Raw genomic sequence first — 18,103 nt, forward strand, 5'->3', positions numbered from 1 at the left:
CCAGGGAGAAAACATTGCTATCAACAATAACATAGTCAATGAGACTTTTCTTATTCCTTGCTTCTTCTCTCCATGTGAATTTGTGCACATTTTTATGCTGGAACATTGTGTTAGCAATAACCAGTCCATGTCCTGAGCAGAAATCCAACAAGTATTGTCATTATTATTAGCTTTGCTCTTTTCTCCAAATTTTCCCAAAATATTTCTGTATGTCTGACAATCATTTCCTACTCTGCTATTTAGATCCCCAAAAAAGGACCAACTTTTTCTTTTTCATTGTTTCAGTTGCTTTCTGTAAAACCTCAAAACATTCCTCCACTTCTACTTTAGTATAACCTTCTGTGGGACCATTGGCACAAATAAGTCTCATTGTCCAGTTCCCCATTCTGATATTTGCCCACATCACTCTACTTGATATTGCTTGCAATTCAAGAAGTTTAGCCTCATATTTTGTATTCAATACTATAGCTACACCTTCTTTTTACCTGATTGTCATTGCCTGAATATAACATTTTGTATTTATTACTCAGAAAAATCCCATCTGATTTTGTCTTTTTTGTTTCAGTCACCCCTATTGATCTGGTACTTATCTAATTCCTCATCTAGCTCCATTTCTTTGCCATTCAGGCCACTTCTTATGTTGATAGTACCAATCTTGAACTCTGGTGATATTGAGTTGGGGTGTGGTTCAGGATTTGTTCCAGTAGCTGACTTTTCGCTGTTCGTCCTGGTTCCCTGGTGAAAACAACAGGGCCTTGTTTAACCGGGCGACACCCTAGCCTCCATGAAACTGTCATGTTGTACCATGATTTTTATATTTTGATTTAAGCCAATAAGAATACAATTTGGTTGGCTAAATCCCAAATTGCCAGGCCATCCTCGTCCGTTCAGTATCCAGGTAGATTCTTAACAGCATGCACCACAAGAAGGTCAGGATTGGACATTGGGTCAAAAATCCTGGTCGGTTCTCGGCATTCCTTTAAAGGCGATGTGGAGGTCTCCTCTCAATTATACAGCTTTGACCCTTAACAACCTCACCAGTGAAGTTGTTACATTACATTGGGATCGGAACAGCTATTATGCTGTCTGGGAAGGCAGCAGAAGGTCCTGCAAGATCCTCTGATTTTGAACCACCTCTGTAGACAGGCACAAAATGAGAGTATTTCCTTCAATGTGCTCAAAAGAGCTGCTAGTAGACAACAGGAGGAACCGGAATGTTTGAGACTACAGAAAGAAAAGCCCCATTGTCGTGTATATATATATGTGAATGCCACAGCAGTAGTGTATTAAGCAGTATATGTGTCCTCTATTGTATTCCCCAATATCTAGAGCTTGTAAGAGAACTTTTGTCCACAAACCAAAGGGTCTTATGGCAGTCTGATGAGTATTGTACAGATTTCCCCAACATGGACTGAAAATAGTCACCTGTGTGGTATGGTCTGGCAGGGATTTTATTTTCGTATTGTTGAGACAACTGTTAACATTAAAGCAACAAGGACAGTTCATTTATCTTGATGTATAGACTAGGAATTGGTGAAGTTCAAAATGCTGCAGTTGCATTTCTTATGGCTTGATAGTGGAGAAGATCCAGTTATCATAGGGTACTCCATCTGGCTAACATAACTAAGTTTTGATCTCATCAGTGCATGATACAGTGGAAGCAAAGAACATCTTCAGCACACCAAGAGGTGAAAGATAGGATGAAATATGTTTATTGCTTTCCACACATTTATCTTGCAAATGGCATATGTTAGGAAGGAAACTTGACTTTCTTGTCATATAGGAGCCCCAAGAACTTGGCTGCTGATGTAGCTGGGATTAAAGTTTGTGTTAGTCTGAGTTCTGGATTGAATGAAGACCATATCTGCAACAGAGATGTATACAAACTGTCTTCCACTGTGAAAATCTGAACTTATTTGCAATGCCTATTTTGAAACATAGCAAGTTGCTTGCTGCAGTTGTGTTTCTATGATCCTCATATTATTGAATGACAGAGGATGGTAAAGTCATCCACATACAGGGCATTATTTACATTTGGAGGAAGTTGTTCAGTTATCAATTCAGTTACCTTGTTTGCACAAAGCATGACACTTAAAACTAAACCTCATTAGACTCCTTCCTCTTGAGTGTACAGTTGACAGAGAGTGGTTCCTATTCAGTTTGATCAAACGTTTATGAAGAGAGGAAGAGTTTCTCTGAAACCAGAAGTTGTGCACTTTTTCAGTATTCCAAATCTCCAAGCATTGTCACATGCTTTTTCCTTATCCAAGAAAACCTGATACTGAGTGCTCATCAAATCATGCCAGAAACACTTCACTACCATGAAATTCCCATGTTCTTTTCCTAGAATTACATCACAGGAGATGAAGGCATCTCGAATGGATGCTTTCGGTCAGACTAGGTGATCGGTTGTTTAGTGATATTTGTGGAAGCCCGACTATGTTCTGGGAAAATAGGTTGTTTCTCTCCAGAAACCATAAAAGAGATGAGACAACCATTTTTTTTTTTCAGAATGGTTCAGGCCAATAGTTTATTGGTGATCTTGAATCCTTCCATAGCTTAGGAAAGACAATAATAATTGCCTTTTGTCTGGTATCTGGAAGAATGTTCTTACAGAATATTCTGTTGAACAAGTGCAGTAGTTGATCCTTGGCAGTTGTGGACAGGTATTTGATCATCTCATAATGGATGTTATCCGGTCCAAGAGCAGTTGGATGGCATTTAAATAAAGCAGCTTTCATTTCTTACTTTGTGAATGACCTATTGTATTCTTCATTACTGCTCAATGAAAATAATTTCTTGTTTTTCTGATTTGCATTTTTGGCCAAGGAACTCTGGAAGATAAGAAGATATTGCTGATGTTTTAGCAAAAATCTTCCCTGATAGTATCAGCAATTGCTATTATTCAGCAACTGTGCATCCATTATGTTCAAGGATATAGAACTTGTGGGTGGTATATCTGCCCTTCATTTTCTAGATTCTGTCCCAGATTTCTTTACTGTTTGTTGCTCTTGTTATAAAAGATTATTGGATCCAGGATTCCTTTTGGCTCTGAAAACAGATTCATCTTGCCCAGGTGCATTAAAGCAGTGAGGCTTGTTGTTGTTGTGGGGTATTTTCAAAAGATACTTCAAGCTGTCTTCTGTGCTTCCTTAGCTGCTGTTCAATCAGCAGCATCCCACCATGGTTTAAAGAAAAGCGGAAACTGACTGTATATTTTGGGAATTGCATTTGCAACAGCTTTTGTAATACACTCTGTCACTGCATCTATATAAGTTTCTCACTTAAAGAGTGGGAAAAGAGAGGGTGGGTAGACAATTAGTTGATGGCAGTGAATATTTGGATGTGCACATGGATGCACATCCAAACAAATCAGAAAAACAAGAAATTCTGTTTTCATTGAGCAGTACTGAAGAATACAACAGGTATAGCTTCCTGCATTCAGGAGTGAGAGATTATTGTTGTTAAGCATGTGCTCCACAGCTCCTCCTATGATATTATTTTGGGCACTACCCCCACAAAGTGTATCTGTTTAAATTATCCATTAAGAGTAAAGGGGATAGTAGTTGCAATATGACATCATCTAGGTCATCCTGAGAGATATCTGCAGCAGGAAGTAAGTAGATGTTGTTGAGAGTTGGATAGCAATTGCCTCTACATTTGTATTAAGTAGGATTTGCTGGAAGTGTGTGTGTGGTTGCTCTCCATGGGCAGGTCCCTTCCCATCCTGTTTATGAAGAATGGCTACATTTTGTAATGCCAGATTGTATGTTTCCTGCAGGCAAAAGTAGATTGGTTTGTACTTCTGCAAGAGATCCTTGATATCATCAATGTTTTGATGGAATCCATGACAATTCCATTGCAGAAATGTTTTCATTATTTCTTTTTGGTGGTATCTGGCTGCCTATGTTGAGAGGTGATGTTTCCATTAGCCTTGAATTTTTTCTTTTTATGCAATTGTGGAAAGCCAGTATCCATCATTTCTTCTTCTTCTGGAAAAACATCCAGGATGTTGTCAAATTAGACTAGCTTTAGGGTGCTTAGTATAATATCAAGCACCCTTGCATCTGATGTGGTGCATGTTCCATGTTTTTTTTTTTAATTATTGGATTCTAGTAGTGGGATTATTTTTTGCATATCCTCAGAAGTGAGTCCATATCATACCATTCAGGGATGTTGTGGTTATGAAAGGCAGGGTTGACATTCGTATCAATGTCCCTGTCATCACTTTCTTTACACAAATCCAATTAGATGGACACCGGAACTACTCATGAATTACGCTGTCCGTTTTAATAGTATTTTCGCTATACCCTTAGTATTATACTTTGGTCTAGATACTCGCTGACGAGATCTCAATAAAGATCGAAACCGGTCTGGGTAGTGACCTCCCACCATAATGTATAATATTATACATCTCCTAGGAGATGGGTTCTACATTATGGAAAATACTAAGATTAACGATCAGAACTTTCCCCACCTTTGCAACAAGTTGCCCTAGTTTGTACTACGTGCTTTAGCTCACGCTAGTAGTCGCCGATACGTTTATAGTTACTATATTCGGCATGAAACTCTTTGATTCCGATCTTTGAGTTTCTTATTCGGTTTTAAAACAATGTGGGATTTAATATCCCCTAATTTAAATAATAACATATAGGTTGGAGTGACATAGCATTTTCTTTTGTTTCTTGCAAACTTTATTCATTCTTTGTTTACTATGTCTTGGCCAGGTAAAAATTATCATAGGATTAAATATATTCTTTTTACAAACGTTCTTTTTATATTACAATCTTTTTGAGATGTGACCTCCATAAAAGATGTAAGGCACTTGTAAAATTCCAAGCTACATCGAATTTTACAGTTCAAAGGTGTGTGTGTAGGGTGGGGATGACAGTAATTGATATTCCCTTGATAGATGTTTCACAAAGGAGATGCTCTGATTGTGTCTGTTGTTGTTGTTTTTACAAGAATGTCCTCTGAATGGGGACATTCTTGTAGAAACAAGAACACTTAATTTGAAGATCTGTATTTTTAGATGAAGAAGGGTGATATTTTCCTGAGTTGATGTTCTTCAGTATATCAAGTGTAGTATTAAAAAAGGTTGGTATGTTTCTTTCTGCCTCTGATGTTTTTTGCTTCTTTATTTTGTTTTCAATAGGTCACACTATCACTGATATCAACAGGCAACACTTGTGATGGTATGCAGCTCCCACAAATTCGGAAACAGGTGCAGAGCATGGCAATAGATAACATTGATGTTTCAATGGGTTTCAGGAAGGTTAGCACTTTCTGAGGACTGCTGATAGAAGATGAAAATTTACTCATTCTCAAAGAGAATTTGATGGTGGGTGGGGAGCCAGAGCTCCCCACCCACCATGCATGCCCACTATCCTGCAAGCAATGACTGTTCTTGGGAGTGAAATGGCAGGGCTAACCCGGATGCCTACTGGCATCACAATAGGCTTTATTCTTTTCCTGAATCATGAGGAAAGAGACTTACTGTTACACCATTGACCCTCACAAGCAAGTCCACTAGCTGACTGAACCTGGCCATTGGTGCACCATTCAGGAGCACCAATTTTGCCAAAGCAGAGACAAAAGTACCTCAAAACTACCAGCATCCTCCTTTCTGGATGTCCACAGATCATGCTGCATGGCAAACAGCAGCAAAAGTTGGATCCCACCCAGTGATGGTGGTCGGGAAGATATGATAGGAGAAGTAGAGTGGAGAATACGGGAAGAAAAGCATAGTGCAATAAGAACAACAAAAAGGGCCAGTACTGTCACTGGGAGATGATCCTCCACCATGATCAGGTGCCTTATATGGAGGGGAGGATGTTGGGCTAAGCAGAATTGAGGAAATAGCAGATGCCAGTTCAGTACCTATAGAAGTACCTATAATTAAAGCAGAAACAGAATGTATATGAGAGGGGATCACTGATTAGTTGAACTGGCTTCTTTTAGACAGCACCAAGAATTTTAGGAAGGTTTTTAGTGCACCACTCCAAACTACAAGAGTAGCATTTTAAGGTTGGGCTTGATTGGGAATTGTGAACTGTTAGTGGCTGGATTGGTTGTATCTAAGTAAAGCAGTGTCTTCAGTAGCAAAGGATATCAAGTTGCACAGATAGGCAAGAAGTCAATGTTAGCTCAGTAAGAGAAGACCTGGCCTCGTTCTAGAGAGCTGGGTATTATGAAAGGTAAGGGGAGGTGAACTAGCATCAATGTGAGAAGCATTGAGAGTGATTAAGTTGTTGTTAAAGAATGGTATGGAGATCAGTGTTTAAGGAATTGGTTTAGATCTTGAATCTTGGAATTGAATCACTGCATGGTTTTTCAAATGAGTAAAGGAATGGAGTAGACTATTCTCAGCAAAAATATAGATAGGGTTTTGAGGTCAGTGAGAAAAGATCATTTGTATACAAGAGAAAGAAGGCAGGCTGTTGAACTGGATCATTCTCTTATTGGTAGAGAAATCTTGAAGGAGAGAGGTCTGTCTGTCTGCCATTACATGCAATGAATGACCATTGAGAAAATTGGCTACCCATTTACAGAGTGACAAACCATGGCACATATCCAGAGGCGGGCAAGCAAATCTACTATTGGATCCATTGGCGCACCCAGGGAGGGGGTCAAGCCAGGGAATGGCGCCAGACAGTCCAACAAACGGTGCCATTCAAGATCATTCCATCTGAAAAAACTTTGCCAGGAACCCAGCAAAGTTAAAATTATGCTGATTGTTGCTTACAACATTCAAGGTGTCATGCTGTGTCCTAAAAGCAAACTGTTTGCACACAGTAATATTAATGATTTCTGGAGCACCATTTGCATCCTGCTTTAAGGAGCAAGCAACCACATTTTTTTTACGAGTGCTCCACTGAGTTTGTTGCATGACAATGCACAACGTCATATGTCACGTTGTGCATTGATGTTGAGACAGAGATGTTGGACAGGTGGCAGTTGGAAGTATTGGAACATCATCTGTATTCACCAGATACTTGTGACTTTGACTTGTTCCCCAAATGAAAGAACCTCTCAGAGGTCCACAGTTTTGTGATGTGCAAGAGGTTCTTCGAGCAGTAAGTCACACTATCACTGATATTGACAGGCACTCTGTGATGTTATCGCAGCTCCCACAAATTTGGACGTTTATTTAAAGAAAGTGTGGAGCTCTTACTTCAACATCCTAACTTGAATCGTAATGACTGTATATCTATATCAAAAATTTGGGAAAGTTTAATCAGGATAACACATTATTTTATTTTTATTTTTTTTATAAATTTCCTATATTAGTCTAATGTTATTTAAGATTATTATATGAATTTCTGAATTAATATCTTTAATTATGACTTTAAAAATATTTACTCTTCTAATACTTAGTGATATGACATCACACGGCTTGTTCTATGTGTGAATGATCAATTGTTCATATTCCACTTTGTTTTTTTTTTAAAACTATTCCTATGTAGCCACTGAAGATGGTCTGTAATATTCAGACCGAAATATTACAAACGTGTATATATTTCTAATCATTATGTTACAAGTATCGTTAAAAAATCAGATAATACAATGGCCATGAAGCCCTTACAGGGAGATACAGCACCATTTAATGAAGCTAGTATTATGCTATTGGATGTAATGTATTTCTGCCAGTAAATTGCATGTGTTCTCCTCATCAGGGGATGAAAAACCTTAATTTCCAGGAGAAAAAAACTCCCATCTCCATATGAGATTGACTGACTCACCATTTGATCAGAAACACCTGATAAAGGTTCCCCACATAATAGACAAGATTTGAATCTGGGTCTTTCCAACCAAAGAGCTTGTATAAGCTCACTGAGCTATAGACTCCCAAAGAACTAGTCAATAGTGAGCGTTGGATGAGTGGAGAGGATTGTTATGTATTCTGGTTAACAGATGAATATTTTGCATTTGGTGGAGAGAACTAAGTAGAGGGCAATAGGCTTACAGAAAATCCCCACATCTCTTTTAGCTTGGTCAGTGGAACTTGAAAAAAGGAAGCTATTGGAGTTGTAGGCATTATAGATAGATGAATATACTGTTTAGGTAGTTGGACTGCAAGAAATCAAGCTTCAAGGATAAGAAGTCAGAGAGGTCTTCAAAATTAATGGAATAGTAGAGGCAGCAAATGCATGCCTAGCTACAGAAAGTCAAAAGAGGGGATTTAAGATTTGGTATTCTCTGATATAATACTACACAGTATAGTACACCCACTGTTTGTAGATCTCTGTTTGGCATTTTGCCAAGATTAGTCAATTCATGCTGAAGGGGAGAAAGAAATGAAGGATGTACAAATTGGTCACAAACACGCGAAATCACATGCTTTCTTGTCTGTCGCTGTACTAGTAGTTGCTTGATTTTTGTTGTCACTTTTTTTTGCATTATTTTTTTATTATTAATTTGTATGATGGATCCAGTCAACAAGTTCTGTTGTTAAACGTTTCAGTAGCTCTTGCAAAAGAATATTGAATAATGTGCTGGCATTCTGCGAAAAAGAATCGTTAAAAGGCAGTGTCCTTGTTCCCCTTTCTCAAGTCATAAAATGTGCAAGTGCAATTGCGGGCGTATCGGGGTCGACTGTTAAAAGAATTCATAGGGAATCAAAAGGTGAAGGTAAGCCAAAATTTAAATCTCCTAAAAAAAAGCGCCAGAGAAAGAAAACCATCGAAACTGTAGCTTTGAATGATTTTGATGAAGACGTTATAGGAACTATTCACGAATTTTATGTGGTCGAGAAAAGAGTGCCAACTGTTCCGAAATTGATTCCTGTGCTTAAAGAAAAATTAATTTTCCTTGATAAAGAGAAACTTTAAGGAAAATACTTCATGAAATCGGATTTTGTTTTAATGCTATTGAGTATGTTTGGGAAGAAGTGAAAAGTTTCATTCGCCATCGCATCGTAACTGGGGATATTGACATGTCAAAACTTTTTAAGCTTTCAGAACAGGCGATTGAAAGTATTACAGTTCAAAACTAGGGAAAATATTGCTCTCGTGTCACCTCATTGGAAAATATGTATTGGGACAGAGACGGAATTATTGAAGAATTATGCAAACCCTTGGTGATCAGTTAAAGTGATGGCAATTCGGACACCGATTCAGATGACTATGATTAAAAGGATTTGATAATGGTATTTTTTTCTGACCTTTTTTTTTTTTTGCATGGGTTTGTTAAAAGAGTCACAAGTCATAAATAATTAATCGGTTTAGGACATTAAAGTGTCTCAGTTTTCTCAACTGTAAGTTTAGAATATCTAAGTTCATATGAAAAAAATTTCTGTTTTTCTGTATAATTATTTTTATTTTATAGAAAACTTTCTTAAAAATAAATTTCGTTAAATTTTTGTTTTATGCTATACCTTTTTTAATTTTGTTAATACTCTACGTACATTTTTCCAACTGTTATACAAGCAAAATAGTTACACTTTAAAAAACTACAATGTTCGTAAAAGAAAAGCTAAATTTTCCGACCTGTAATAATAAACTCATCCCAGAAGACTGATTGATTTACCCTATTATTGGAATGGATTCTCCTTTTTGGGACATGCGCAGAAGTGTCGAAGGGTCTCTAATCTGTGGGCGAACTATACCAGTGAAAATGCCATTCTTACGACAAAAATCACACAGTGTAACCTCAGCATTTAAGATGGTCTGTGGTTTTTTAAGTTGTAAGAGGTTTGATCAAAATGGGGGGGGGAAAGATCTGAATGATGCATATCACTGAATTTTTTGCATTTATACCCCAGAAATGGGGTATAAATGCAAAATGGATTTCATTTTTTGATGGAAGCTTGTTTGTTTAAATTGCAGTGATACCATAATTATTAGATTTTCTTATCATGCTGGTGTTTTAGAAATTAAATAAAGAGTAGGGATATGCAGCAAGACTCTCAGATATGTTGTCTCTACACAGTAACTTGGTTGTTTTGATAGTTCTTCTACTGAGCCTCCCTCCAGGCACAGTCTCAGTGTAGACAACAGTAGGAATATGTACTATTAATTGGAATGCCTCTCAATACATTACCTTCTGGTTTGGACCCCATCTACTATCTTACAGTCCCTGAATATCTACAATATGTTTGGCTTATTAAAGGACATCACTCATACTGCATGTAGAGAAGTCCATGGGGAATCAAAAAGAAACTGAAATCCCCCACTTTGTAAACCACATATAAGTACCAAGAACTTCAGGCCTCTTAATCCATAAGGAAGGTGGCGGTGGTGTTTCACTAGGAAATGAAAATTATCTGCTTCTTAGTAAGACAGTTGCCATTTCTTCTAATTAGGAGGATATCATGAATACATGTTGATTTTACCAGAGTCCCTTTGGTGGAAAGCTGTGCTACAAAAAAAGGCAGGGCTATCAGTTGAGTAGGAGAGGCTGTACATTGTTTCATCAACCTGTTTAGTGGCACGCATGTTTAATTGGAGATAATATGCATTTTGTACAAAGGCTATCTGAGGATGAAACACTCCCCCCCCCCATCAGATTCCTCCTGTTTGGTCAGTATTTAAGAGGGTTGCTAAGAAGTATTATAGGAATACATTTCTAATGTAAAAAAATTTTATAATGATTTCGATGGAAAACATTATTTTGCAATTAAGAATGCTATTCTGCAGGTACGTTATAGGAAATGTCCAAGTCAGGATGTTTCATTTAAAAAAATAAATAAAACAAAATAAAGCTTACATTTTTTTTCTTATTTATTTACTTTGCAGATGAGACAGAGTCAAGATTAGTGAAATGTGCATTTGATCTTGCTCGAGGATTAGCAGAAATGAATCTGTCTGAGACAGCAATTGCCCTGTATTCAGCTTTTGTGTTAGTAGCTGCAGGTAATTTTTTTTTTTACTTTATATCATAAAGAAAGAAAATATATAAGTTACACTAATATCATCATGATCAAACTTTCTTTTTGTAGAAAGTTAAGGAAAAATTATACACAAAAATTTTATGCATAATTTTTTCTGTGCTTATTTTAGTATGATAATATAATTCATACACCCATAAACAGATTTTGCTCTCTTCTAAAGATAGAGAGCAGTATTATGAGTACATAATAGTAGCACATTTATGATTAGAGAATCTTGTACATTATACATCCTTCATCCCCTTGGTAGTAAACAAGCTTTTATTTAATTTCATTCTTGAATCCTTTTACAAGTATTGATAATTGTCTAGTTTGTTTCTTATTCACTGTACTACATCTGTCAGTTGCTTTTGTTTTATGGCCAGTTTATCTGTTGTGCAGGGAAGGAGGAAACTCAAGATTATCAGACAGAAACCTTCATATGACATTTGCGATGCATTGGTCATTCTCCCCCCCCCCCTCTTTTATGTTATTTAACTACAACAAAGGTGGCCAACCTTTTACATTCCATGTGCCATACAACCTCTTGTACCCTTAAAAACTCCTAGTAAAATATGCTAATGTAGACATGATATATTGATTTAATCTAAAATCAGCTGATGCCTTTTTATTCCCGTATACGGGAGTAGGCAAGGCCATTTAGCCCTATCTAACTTTTTGGAGACTGAGTGGGCAGTTCCTTATCTTAATGAGACGTTTGAGTCTGTTTTGATTTTGACAATGCTTTTAATGTTTGGAGTTAAATTAGTTACTGAGAATTCTTCAAATTTGAATCAGTCAATCATGACCTCGTTTTGTTTTTAATCAATTTCATGGCTGAAAATGCTTGTTCATATCTGTACATCGTTTCAAAACAGCAGACATAATTCTGAGCAAATTTTCTTAATTCTGGAAAATGCTCATAGGGTAACGATCTCCAGAAATTAATCATGTTGGAAGCATTTGCGATTGAGGGAAGCTCATCAAATTTCATATTCGATAATAAATGTTTTCAAGTCAACAAGTTCTGTTTGCATATTATTAGGCATCTTTATGATTTTTTGTTCACTAAGTGAAAATGTGTTTATAAATGCAAGTATGCAGTATTCTTTAGTAAAATCATGAAAAGGACTTTCAACTGACTTGCAATAACCTGATTTTTTTCAATATATTTTGTAAAATTGCCATGATCTTTAGCACATTCACGCTGCTCTTTTAAGTGTGGAAACTGGCTCAAATCCTCATTTTCTAATTGAGAGGCAAACAATTTTAACTTCATCTTGAATGCATCAATTGTAAACTGACTGACAAAAACCTGCAACATACCACTGTTGCTAACGTTTAGCACCTAGGATCAAATAAGTGAATGTGCAAAAGATGTGTGAAACAATCAAATTGTTAAAAATAATCACTAAGATTTTTTTTTTTTCTACAAATCAGTTTTTGGTTAATACTTATTTTTATTATTATCATTGGTATCCAATGTACCACAGGTTGGCCATCCCTGAACTATGCTATTAAGGTGCTAACTCTGATTGTAAAGCCAATAATTAATTCCTTTTCTTAAACATATTCTGTTCCATTTAATTCTTCTGTACTTCTATTGCAATAGGTTTAAGGGAAAATAACATTAAATATTATTATTATTATTACATGGGAATCTCCATGGATTTCAAAGATGCATTGCGTGAGGCCCAGATTCACTGACAAACTCTGGCAACCCATTCCATTCATTCTCCACTCTCCAAGTAAATTACCGAATTACCCAAGTGCTGAAAAATTTCCTCCACATCAAACCTAGAAAACTCTTTTTAGTAACTCAAATGTTTTTGTCATATCCTATCAACCATCTTCATAACTCACAAGCCCTCAGTCTGTTGTTTTAGGGAGCATCCCAGAAAACACTCACCATCTTGGTCACTTGCCTCTGGATCCTCTCAACCATTTTTTTATTCCCAGGAAATCCAGATGCAACATTATAAAGGAGAATGATAATACTTCCTTTTCTCTGCATGTTAGTGTTCTTTAATAACTAAGTAATCCTTTACATTACCTTGGCCACATTTTGCAACATGTCCTCTAAACTTCAATTCCCTATCCATATTTACATAGTGGAAATTGGCCTTGCAGTAGTATTGTGAGTGGCTGAATTGTTTTGATGATGTCTTCTGTCATAATGATTCTGGTAATAATGAGCCAGGTCACAGATGATTTTGTTGTGGATCTCTATCTTAATATTATTTGCTGATTTCTACCAGGACAAGATGCATCAGCTGTTTATCTGCAGTACCACCTTGAAGGTTTTTTTTTTTTTTTTTTATTAGAGCAAACATGTGGTGGTGGACATTTTTAGCACCCAAAAATTTACTGAGTGTGCATTAGTAGGCTGCATTCCCCTACTTGTCCATGTTCCTGGCCTTTGTAAAATTTATGTTACAGCTTTTGAGGACTGGCCACTACCTATCCATTGTTCCATAGCTCACAGGATAACTGGAAGAACCATTTTCCTTAGAGTGGTTCATTTCTGCTTCTTCTATGGGGTTGTAATTTCAATAGATGTTGGTTCATCGTATGATTTTTTCCTGCTGACTTCATGGAACCCATCTTGTTTGTTCCTCAGCTGTTTCCTGAGTTAAATCTGAGCTAGTTTGTGAGTGGACTCTGGTCTGTTGTCAAGGTCAAGCTTTCAAGCTCATCAGTTGGGCCATTTCATCTTCAAGAATTCATAGCAACTTTTGAACTGTGAGTGCCTACTCCAACTCTAGCTTGGCCACTGGCAATTGCCCATTTGGAGTTGGTAACAATCAAATTCTTGGTTAAGAGAGGAATTAAAATGACTGAGTGTAATAAAGAAGGAAAGAAAAAGAATAGAGTAAATCTAATAATTCACAGCTACTTAAAATCTCTAGCATGTCTTTAACGCAAAGCCACTATGAATCATAGTCACAATGAATCACTGTGATTGAATCGACATACCAAGGTTGTTTCACATGCAAACTTTGTTTGTTTACACTAAGGTAAAGAACTAAACAACAATATAATTTCTTGGCAAGAATAATTTACTTTGTAACCAAGTAAAAAAAAATGTTCACAGCTACTACCACACCAGTTACATTTGTCACTGCAATATTTTTACCTAGATAATAGACCCTGGCAAAGTGGTCATTCCATTGCTCAACTATTTCATCTACTTCTGTCACTCCTGCCATCAGGACTTATTTATTAATGTTATTGTTCTCTAGTCATTCTCTTTTTTATGCCACATAGCAAAAGAACTCTTTTTGGTATTTCCTTTGGCTTAATCTGATTTTGCTTTCTTTACCCATTCTGGCCACCTTTCTTGCCTGTGACTTGTGCTTTTTGAAAGCTTGCTGTTCGCTTTTTTTCCCCTTTATATATACAGCATTTTTTTGATACTACTAATTCCATCCGACTGCTACCTGATTTATCCTCCTGAACTTGAGCATACAATCTGATATTGCTTCTTTCAGACCCCCTTTAACCATTTCTTGTATATTATTGCTAAACATCCTTTCTTAGCAAACTCTTATACCATGCACTGCTTTGAAAATATGTATATGCAGTAAAATATTTTTTAAGGAGCTTATGAGTTTTTTCCTGTATTTCACTGCAGCTTATCCTCAATTAGTAGCATTGATAAATAGCTGTGCTTCAGTCATATACACCCACCAGTTTTGAATGAAATGCTGCATAATGCAAAGCATCATCTTATTTCTGAATACCTTTTTGATACTGAACCACTTCAAAGTAATATTCTGTACTGAACATTGTTAACTGAATTTTGTTTCCATTCTGAAGAATATTGCTATTAACAGATTAATATATACTTGTTTCATTGATTTAATTGTTTGAACTGTAACTTAATCAAACCAAATAATGCTGTTAAGCCAGTATATGTTATATCTGTTAACATGTGTCCTTTGATGGTTTGCCAGTTTTGAAGGCTGAAAATCCCTGTCACCTGCATATGAAACTGGCTAATTTACCTTCAGCTGAAAAGCATTTACAAAATTCCCTCACTTTTCTAGATAGGATTCGAAGCTGTCTTTCCAGCTGAAGGCAAAATGTCATATTATGCTTGTTAACACCAACACACACACACACACACACACACACACATCACTGTGTGTGCAGGCATTAACCACGCTACCAGCCAAGACGTCAAGGTTATCATGGATGCGAAGTGCATATTAAAATTGTAATACCATTGATATTACATTGAAATATATGATGGATACGAAGCGTATGAGGATGTGTATTTGATCCATAATGGCCGGTAACGTGGTTAACAGTGTATACAGTAACACTTCACAAATTAGCATAACAGTGCTCATGATACATTGTATCCAATACATATAATTCCACAGTGGATTGTGTGATCTGCGTTTTTGTCAAACTTGATTTAGAAAACTATATTAAGGCTGTTTAGTATCATTTGGTGACAAAGCTACAAGCTACATATAATTTGTGATCTCCAGCCATTTTATCTGTCTTTTACATGAACACTTGACTTTATGAAAGGCAAATTCTTTCATTTTAGAAAGTACTGTTACCTGATGAGTTAAAATGTAAATGGATAACTCTTGATAAACATATATCATTCATAAATTCATTTAATAAACCACATTTTTTGGCATTTATTTTTTTATGATTATTAACTAAGTTATCAGTATAGGTTTTATACTCTGAAATTAATGCAATTTGATATTACAGAGGATTAATTCTGCATAATGCTATAAATTTAAATTGATAAAATTAAGAAATTCTTTTCTGAATTAAATTCACTGCATAAAATATATTTCAATAACGAAATATTTCTAATTTTAGATCGGCCTGGATTAAGAGGAGTTACAGAAATTCAACTTCTCAGCCAAGCAATACAAAAAGCGCTAAGGGCAGAACTAGAATGCACATATAAACTTCCGTATAAAGGAGACATTAGTTACTTTGATGCATTAATGGCAAAGACTGCATACTTAAGAGAAGGGAGTCTCCTACACTTAGAGATATTAACAAGAATTCGCCGTACATTTCCTCACTTACAATTTCCTGCTCTTTATAAAGAACTGTTTTCTATTGATGCATGATCATCAGGATCCACCAATACTCGTTGTGCCATGGCAGAGTGAAAGAAAGGCTTTCAAATGTTCCTGAGCCTGAAGCAAGCAAGTACTAACTCATCGTTTTGATGCTGACATCTTAAAAACTCTGATGCAAGAAACTTCTCAAAACCCTCACACTGTTTTTGTAGTTTCATTCCTGTTGCTTCCTGTACAGTATTCACGGGTGAGTGGGTCATCTAAAGGACTCTGGTGGACACTATTGAAAACCTTGTACATTCTGTCAGCAATATGAAGTGTGATAAGAAACTGCTTAAGCCATATAATAGAAGATATTATTTTAGAGCATACTTGACAAAAAATTGTGTATAAAAAAACTTAATGGTCCATGTTTAGTAAGCTGTGTACAGCTGTTTTAGAACTTTCAGCACAATGGCAGAAATGCACAAATTTTCCATGATTATGGAAATGCCAGACCATAAAACAAATGAATAAATCAACATAAATATCATAACTTTTCTTCTCAAAGTAATGGTTCTACTACATACATATTTGTGCTTCTCTGGAAATGGTGCTTTATTCAGTTCAACTAAACTAAGATTTTTGTTTTCACCTTTTTCTAGAAGAGTTTACTTCACAACATTTATGGCAGTTTTAGTATTTTGTGCAAAACCAATTTGATATGCCTTTGTGCTATTTAACTAACCCATACTAGAAGCCCAGTGATGTCTGTATCACGTTTGCACTTACTATTACTGCTAAAAGTAAAAATATTTAATTCTGATTTCTAAGCATATCACTTTCAGTCAAACTGATTCCATGATGACAGTAATTGGAAAATAAAACTATATAGTGCAATGTAAACAATGAAATTATCGTTAAGAAAACTTTGGACACTATGATTGAAACTATGTAAGCGAGTTTCAGTTGTTAATAATGGTTTATGAAATATGTTTTTAAAAGATACCTGTAGGATTTTTTCTGTTTGTTGTGTGTTTTTGTCTTGTTTCTTCAACATTTGTTACCTGTTATCAAAATATTTATTTATTATGTAAGTCATAGTAAACCAGTGTTTCAGAAAATTCCATCCAAAAGGTTGTACACACATACTGTTACAGAGAAGATCATCATTATTATAATTTTTTTTTGCAGTTGTATATATAGCACAGGAATATAGTATAATTCCAAAGTTTCCACTATTGTTGGGCTTAATGGAATACTTATCAGAGAAAATTAAATGCTCATATTATCACTGACATTATGTTTACAGATAGATATAAAAAAAAAAAAGATTATTACTAAGGCTGTTTTATCACAAACAAAATAAGGCAGTCTGTTTAAAATGAGACCATATAATTGGTTATGAGAAACAAGAAAACTTTACCAGATGTGATTTCCAACAGTGCCATATATATATACAGGGTGTTCGGGATAAATTTGACAGTTTCGTAAGGAAAAAGAAAATCTTCTTTGTATCTATTAAATTTAATGAATTGACAAAAAAACATTACAGGCAGAGTTAATTACAATACTATCAACAAGATTTACTCAAAATAACCACCATTAGCATCGATCACAGCTTCAATTCTGCTTCGGAACCTCGAACAAACTGATGCTACAGTCTCCCTGGGAAGGGCCGCAAAAACTGTTTTAATTTTATCCATTAACTGGGCTTTTGTATTACTGGAAGTGCGATTGGTGTCTTTTTCAACTGCGCCCCATACAAAATAATCCATGGGGTTAAGGTCTGGGGAGTTTGGAGGCCAAACATTTGGACTGGTGAAGTCGTAGAAATTTTCAGACAACCATTTTTGACTTTTCCCAGAGGTGTGGCAAGGGGCCGAATCCTGCTGCCATACATACGGCCTACCATTGGCTACCCTTGTTATCCAGGGCTTGACTACAGTTAGCAACTCCACGAACAAAGCCCGAATTCCAATGCCAGGGTTCTTCAACACCTGTTCCTGCAGATTTGCGAGGAATTCTGCTGTACGAACGCAATCAGATCGTCTGCTAGGGATCTTTCTTCTTGCTACATCCTCGTAGTCACCATTGCAAGTCTCTAGTTCATGCCTGATTGTTTTTACTGTATTCAGGGAGCATTGGGCAGCAGTCGTAATATCCTTATTTTGATGGCGGGCACGAATCATCATGA

The 18,103-nt window shown here is 36.2% G+C and overlaps 1 protein-coding gene across 5 annotated transcripts in view; it reads left to right on the forward strand.

Moving 5' to 3' along the window:
• LOC150098781 (putative nuclear hormone receptor HR3) overlaps positions 1 to 17,281 on the forward strand; it is a 240,295-nt gene extending 223,014 nt beyond the window's left edge. For all 5 annotated transcript variants that reach the window (XM_090404768.1, XM_090404769.1, XM_090404770.1 and 2 more), the window contains exons 9-10: positions 10,737 to 10,853; positions 15,716 to 17,281. In XM_090404768.1, coding sequence (XP_090260894.1) covers positions 10,737 to 10,853; positions 15,716 to 15,975 — 377 coding nt within the window. In that variant the 3' untranslated portion in view covers positions 15,976 to 17,281. The remainder of the gene's footprint in view (positions 1 to 10,736; positions 10,854 to 15,715) is intronic.
• Positions 17,282 to 18,103: the final 822 nt, after the last annotated feature.

Source organism: Typopeltis vanoorti, chromosome 15, assembly GCF_054136105.1.
Source record: "Typopeltis vanoorti isolate ZY-2024b chromosome 15, IOZ_Tvanoo_1.0, whole genome shotgun sequence".
In the NCBI taxonomy this organism is placed as follows: Eukaryota; Metazoa; Arthropoda; class Arachnida; order Uropygi; family Thelyphonidae; genus Typopeltis; species Typopeltis vanoorti.